General features: G+C 47.1%; 1 protein-coding gene across 1 annotated transcript; it reads right to left on the reverse strand.

Annotated features, from left to right (window-relative positions):
• Nucleotides 1-3,405: 3,405 nt before the first annotated feature.
• On the reverse strand, nt 3,406-5,865 carry LOC138868857 (uncharacterized). Its single transcript, XM_070146430.1, has 6 exons — nt 5,787-5,865; nt 4,655-4,878; nt 4,217-4,351; nt 3,984-4,139; nt 3,787-3,879; nt 3,406-3,726 (listed from the first exon to the last, which is right to left on the reverse strand). Exons 1-6 carry the CDS (start codon nt 5,863-5,865, stop codon nt 3,406-3,408), a joined length of 1,008 nt encoding a protein of 335 aa, XP_070002531.1.

Consider the following 5,865-nt stretch of genomic DNA (forward strand, 5'->3'; position numbering starts at 1 on the left):
GGTTTTCATTGAACCGTCAAAGAGTCAGGCAAACACAAATTCAAAAAGTCCTTAACGAGGGAAAAATAAAGCCTATATTAGAGGTCATACGGACCCGATGCGTAAGAGCCACTGTTGTCAGCCCATATAAAGGGTCATACCGACCCAATGCATAAGAGCCATTGTCGCCAGCCCATATAAAGGGTCATACTAACCCAATGCATAAGAGCCACTACCACCAGCCCATATAAAAGGTCGTACCAACCCAACGCGTAGCTTTAAATTCAAAAAACTTAAGGGTCAATAAGCTCGAGTCGAGACCCGATTTGGAGACTAAACCCGAAATAGTTAACTGAATATGCCTAAGAGCAAAAGCATAAGAGCTTAAACGCAGGCTTATACTAAAAGGTCGTACCGACCAAATGCGTAAGAGCCTACGGGCCAGCCCAACGAGCCCTAGGGTCGTACTATAAACCTAAGGGTTCATTTTAACTCGAAGACCAGTTCAATCTGCTAATGACTAACAAATATCAAAGGAAAGGGAAGTGTATAAAAAAGGAAACCGCAAGGCTTCCTTTTATATACGTATATGTGAAAAAATAAAAGCTTCATATTCTTTAAAAGCACTACACACAAAATCAAAAAAGAAAGGCCTAATCTGCATCTCCCTCGGGGACTATGGCCTGTCGGCCTCTTTCTCGCTATCTTTGGCATCAGACAGAAGGAACTTAGCGTCATACTTGTCTGGCTTCACCTGCTTTATCTCTTCCGAGAGATCGAAGCCCCTGGCATGGATCTCCTCAAGATTTCCGCCCGAGATTTACACCTAACATACTCTTTGCTCCTACTCTCCTTGTCAAGGGCCCCTCTCAGCTCAGCTCGATCCTCGGCAGCGTCTTGCAAATAGACGACCACTTTCTTATCAGCCTTGGTTTGGATCTCCACTTCTTCAGCCCGAACATCTACAATCTCGGCCTTCATCTTTAGAAGTTCGCATTTGAGCCTCGCAATTATGCTCGTTCGGACCGAGCTGTTTGCACGAGCATTCTAGAGTTGCACTTCGAGGGAAGAAGCCTTGGCCAAAGCATTCCTGTTGGCCACAACTTGGGCATCTATCTGAGCCTTTAGCTCGTTACACTCATATTTAACCCGACCAACTTCGCCCCAAAGCTTTCCTCCGTTTTATACTACAACTGGAATATCAGAATATTAATCTCCGAAAGCACAAGGAGGAGCATACATCGACTCAAAATGAAGGTTAACTGTCTTTCGAGATAGTTCTCGTATTTCCGACTTCGATTTGCCTCGTACCATAGGTGGTCCAACTCATCTCCCCTCTTCTTACAAAGAAGCCCGAGGGATTTCTTCCCATCCAAAGCTTTCCGCAACCTGGCTTCACGATGAAGTAGCTCGGACTTGAGTCAAAGGCCTGTGAAAAGGGAGCTCAATAAGAAAGGGAAGGCACGAAACTAAAAAAGCTTGTACCCACTACCAAAACTCACCATGGAACTAAGCCGTTGAGCTTCGTCAAAGGTCGAGCACACATTTACTGGCTTGGCCTCATCGACCTCTATAAAACTATCTCCGATAGGAGTGCGGTTGCCCGATGATCCACTCGATTCGCTCAGCTCCTGGCCTCGAATATCCCTCGAAGTACTTTAGAAGGGAATGGGAGATGACAAGAAAGGAATAATTTTCCAAAAATAGAGGATTTAGAGGTTGTAGGTTCGGCCGACACGCGTCTTTTCACCCTCCGAGTAGGGCTTACCCTACCGCGAGTATCCTCGCCCTTCGAAGACTCCTTCTGTTTGTTATCAAACCTCAGTCCCGAGGTTGGCAATCTTTCCTCCTCCCCGAGGGGACACAGCCTCATCTCGAAAAATTCTCCAACACCTGTGGCGTCAGAGTTAGTGCGCTAAAAAGAAAGTACCTTTCTGAGAAAACAAGCCACTAAGCACATACCATGATGTTTTGCCTCCCATATCCCCTTGGACAGGTCTCGCCATATGCATTAATCGTAGGTCGAGCAAGCTGCCAGCTTACGAGACTATTTGGCCAGTTCAAGAACCTTGTTTGACAGCCAAGGGATCACTAAAGAAAATAAAAAGGAAAACATCTTTACGGAGCCCGCCTGCACTATGGACAATGCGATAAAAACACAAGTGTACCACTTACGCATGAAATTCCATTTCTCACAAGACGGCAGAAACTCTCCAGGAATAATATCGATTGTTCGTGCTCGAACAAATCGGCTCATCCACCCCCGGTCCTCGTCCTCTTTGTCATTAATGGAAGGGGACCGGGTGGATCGACGTCGCAGAGTAACCAATCCCCGATAATGCAAAGGTCGATATAACCTAACGAGATGACTAAGGGTGAATTCGAGCCCAGCCTTATCCGCAAAGGACCTTATTATCAGCACTATCTTCCAAAGGGATGGGTGAGCCTGTGCCAAGGTGACATAATACCTTCTACAAAACTCGAGCACGACCCTATCGAGAGGGCCCAATGTAAAAGGGTACGTATATATGTTCAAAAACCCCTCGACATGGGCCATAATGCTCTCCTCCGGGGAAGGTACCTACAACACCACCTCTCTTCCCCATCCGCAGTCTTTTCTGACTGCCTCGAGATGTTCCTCCCCTATCGAGGAGATAAACCTCGACGCATGCTCCCAGTGGCCCAGAACATTGGGAGGTTTCTCTAACGAAAAGTCCCTCTTCGAGACAAAGCACCTCGATGCTAGCTTACCGGACGCTGGTGGTGTACCACCAACCGAGTGCGAAACTAAGAAAGAACCCTCCTCTTCTTGACAAGCGGATGCGGGTTCACTAGCCATGGCTATGGTAAAACAAAGAAATGGGAAATAAGAAGACTTAGGCAAAAGCTTTCAGGTAAAGGGAAATTGGCACAAGAAAGGAGAACCCTATAAAGGAGATAGTTGCTCAATATAGCAGTATATTCAAATAAAGGGAAAACAAGTACATATATAGAGCAGGTGGCGACTGTTCGCCTACTCTAGAAACCAATGGAATCTATACATGTTAGTATTATTTTTTTGGGAAGCGCGCCAGCGGGACCACCTCACTCACTTCGCAACCATTCCACAAAAATGACACTATTCTGCAAGCGCTCGGAAGTCATCAGACCCCGAGAATTTTAGCTATTGTAGGTACCGACCCTATAGAAACTATCGGCCCAATTTTGAGATGGTGCCCGATCTCAAAGGCCTCGACTACTCCAAGTACATGCCCCAAAGAGCCAACATTAGAATTCAAAGGCAAAAATATTAAAACATAGAATGTGAAATACTCGAAGCGGAAAAATTGTTATACTGCCAAAAACACATTTACAACAGGGGAGCATTTACAAAGCTTTTCCCCTAAGAAACTCTTGGACAAAAAGGAAAAAAGAGATGACCTAAGTCTACTCTTCACCCCCACTACCCTCGGAATCATCGTCGGAGCCATCGTCTGAAGTGGCCGATAGAGTAGATATTTCCTCCAAGGTTCGGGCTTCCTCGATCTCAGCCGAGAGATCGGCGCCCTTATCGCTCACTTCCTCAAGAGCCTGCCTCCTCGCTTGCGCACGAGCATAAGCAATGGCTCGAGTCAGCTTCTGCTTGGCCTTCACCAATATCTCTCGAGCTTTCTCATTCGCAGTGGTGGCATCATTCTTATACGACGACGCCTTTTCTTCTACCACAGACTTAGCTGACGATACTGCGGCAACCTCCTCATTGGCACTCTACAGAAGCTCCCAGGTCGACGATAGCTCCGTTCGCAGATGGTCTCTGTCCGAGGTCACGTCCCCATTTTGTCCTCTTAAATTGAGGGCCTCCGCATCCTTGGTGACTGCCTCCTCTCGAAGTTGCTCTACGAGGGCATTTTTTTGCCTGACCTTCAAGGGAAAAGAAAGTTGGTAAAATGCCAAGTTACAAGGACAAAGGGCAGGTTCGCAAATACAGTATTACCTGCTCGTCAAGCTTATCTTTTTGTCGGCACACTCCTTGCAGCCTCGAGCCCACTCATCTCCTCCTCCTTTCGGGCAGAAGAGGTCTCCAACTCCTTTAGTCCCGAGGTGAGATCCTCGGCCTCTTTCTTATGGTATATAAGCTCATATCGCAGCTTAGAGATAGCGTGATCATATATTTTCTTGGCCTACAACAAAATAGAAAGGTCAGAAAAACGAGGAGAAATATTTAAAGCACGAAAAGTATACATAAAAAGGTTATCACCTGCTGCTGGAGCCTCTCCGCCTCCTCGATAGCATTGGGAGCATAGAGATCAATGTCTTCACCGACACCATCAAGGAAGTTTTCAAGCACATCTCCCCCCTCATGAGGTCCCCCCACATTGGTGACCCTTGAGTCCTGTGCATCCCTGAATTCCCCAGGTGAGAATCGAGTACCCAAATTAAGGCCACCAAGGGCATCGATGTCGCCGAAGGGCAAATCATGTCCCCGAAGAGCTCCGGGCCCAGACCCTTTGGAGATGGCAGTAATGGTTTCCTCGACAGGGACTGTATCATGTCCGGTCAGGGATTCCGGGACCGTATCCACACCCTCCTCGAGGGCCTCCACAACATGGGCTCGAGCCGAATCTACCGTTCCCGATTCAACGACCTTTAGCCCAGCCACCTGCGGGGTATCCGTGCCTCACCTTGCCCTTTATACCAAACTGTACTCATCATCATTGTCGTCTTCATCCCCAGTACTGGGACTTGCTCCAGAAGCTGAAGCCGAGACCTTGGCAGTAGCTCGAGGCCTGGGTGATTTTGGATTCTTTTCCATAAGAGATTCAACATCCGCCTTTTTCTTCCTCTTCTTGAGCTTATCAGGCTTCGGGGCCTCTTCCTCGCTATCGAAAGGCGGTCTCATCAGCACTTCATCGCCAAGGCCTGCACAAGCATAATAATCAAAGATTATAGACACGAAAGAGATAATTGAAACATGGTAGAGGTGACAACAAAAAGGCTCACCGTGATTCTTGGCCGGCCATCGCATTTTAGCCAAGTCGGGCCAAGAACGCTTGAAATAAGGGAACGAAGTATCCAATTGCCTAATCCACCCGGACAGGTCCTGGACCGCTTCAGGATACCAAATGGTAGCTGCGTAAACGAAGGGGAGATCATTTTTTGAGAAAAAGATAAGAAGACAGTAAAGTATGTTCGAGGGAGAGGTACTTATGCTCCATATTCCACTCCTCCGGGAATGGCATCCTTTCGGCCGGGATGATGTCCGACGTCCTCACTCGGACAAACCTGCTCATCCACCCTCGATCCTTATTCTCATCAATGCTCGAGAAAAATGGCTTTGTGTATTGAGGGTAAAGCTTGATCAGACCTTGAAAGAGATGAGGGCTATATAGTCTAATCAAATGGTCAAGGGTGAAAGTCATGCCCACGACCTTGCTGGAGAAATATTGGAGCATATAGACTATTCTCCAGAAAGATGGATCACCCTATCTGTACAAATAGAATAGCCTGGCCAAGCGTCATTTTATACTTATGGCAGAAGTTGAGAATAACCGGATCTATCGCCGGAAAAGAAGGTTTTGAAGAATCGACGGGGCCCAAAGTGAATGGGTATGTATATACATGAAGAAAGCCAGCCTTGTGATCTCTTATGCTCTCATTAGAACTGGGAATCTCAACCAGCATTGTCCTCTCCCATCGACAGTCGCCCCTCACTTTTTGTATATTAGTCACGACGCTAATATATCGGGACACGTGTTCATATCGGCCCGCCATATATTAGGGTCTCTCGATAGAAAAATCGTTCACAGTATCGAACTCGGTAGATGTACTCTGTTCAACGGTGTGTGCCACTTTGGGTTTGCCCTTGGATATTCGAGACAAAGAGGCAGCGTCCTCTTTTCGAGCCAT

The sequence above is a fragment of the Nicotiana sylvestris genome, chromosome 5 (assembly GCF_000393655.2).
Source record: "Nicotiana sylvestris chromosome 5, ASM39365v2, whole genome shotgun sequence".
NCBI lineage: Eukaryota > Viridiplantae > Streptophyta > Magnoliopsida > Solanales > Solanaceae > Nicotiana > Nicotiana sylvestris.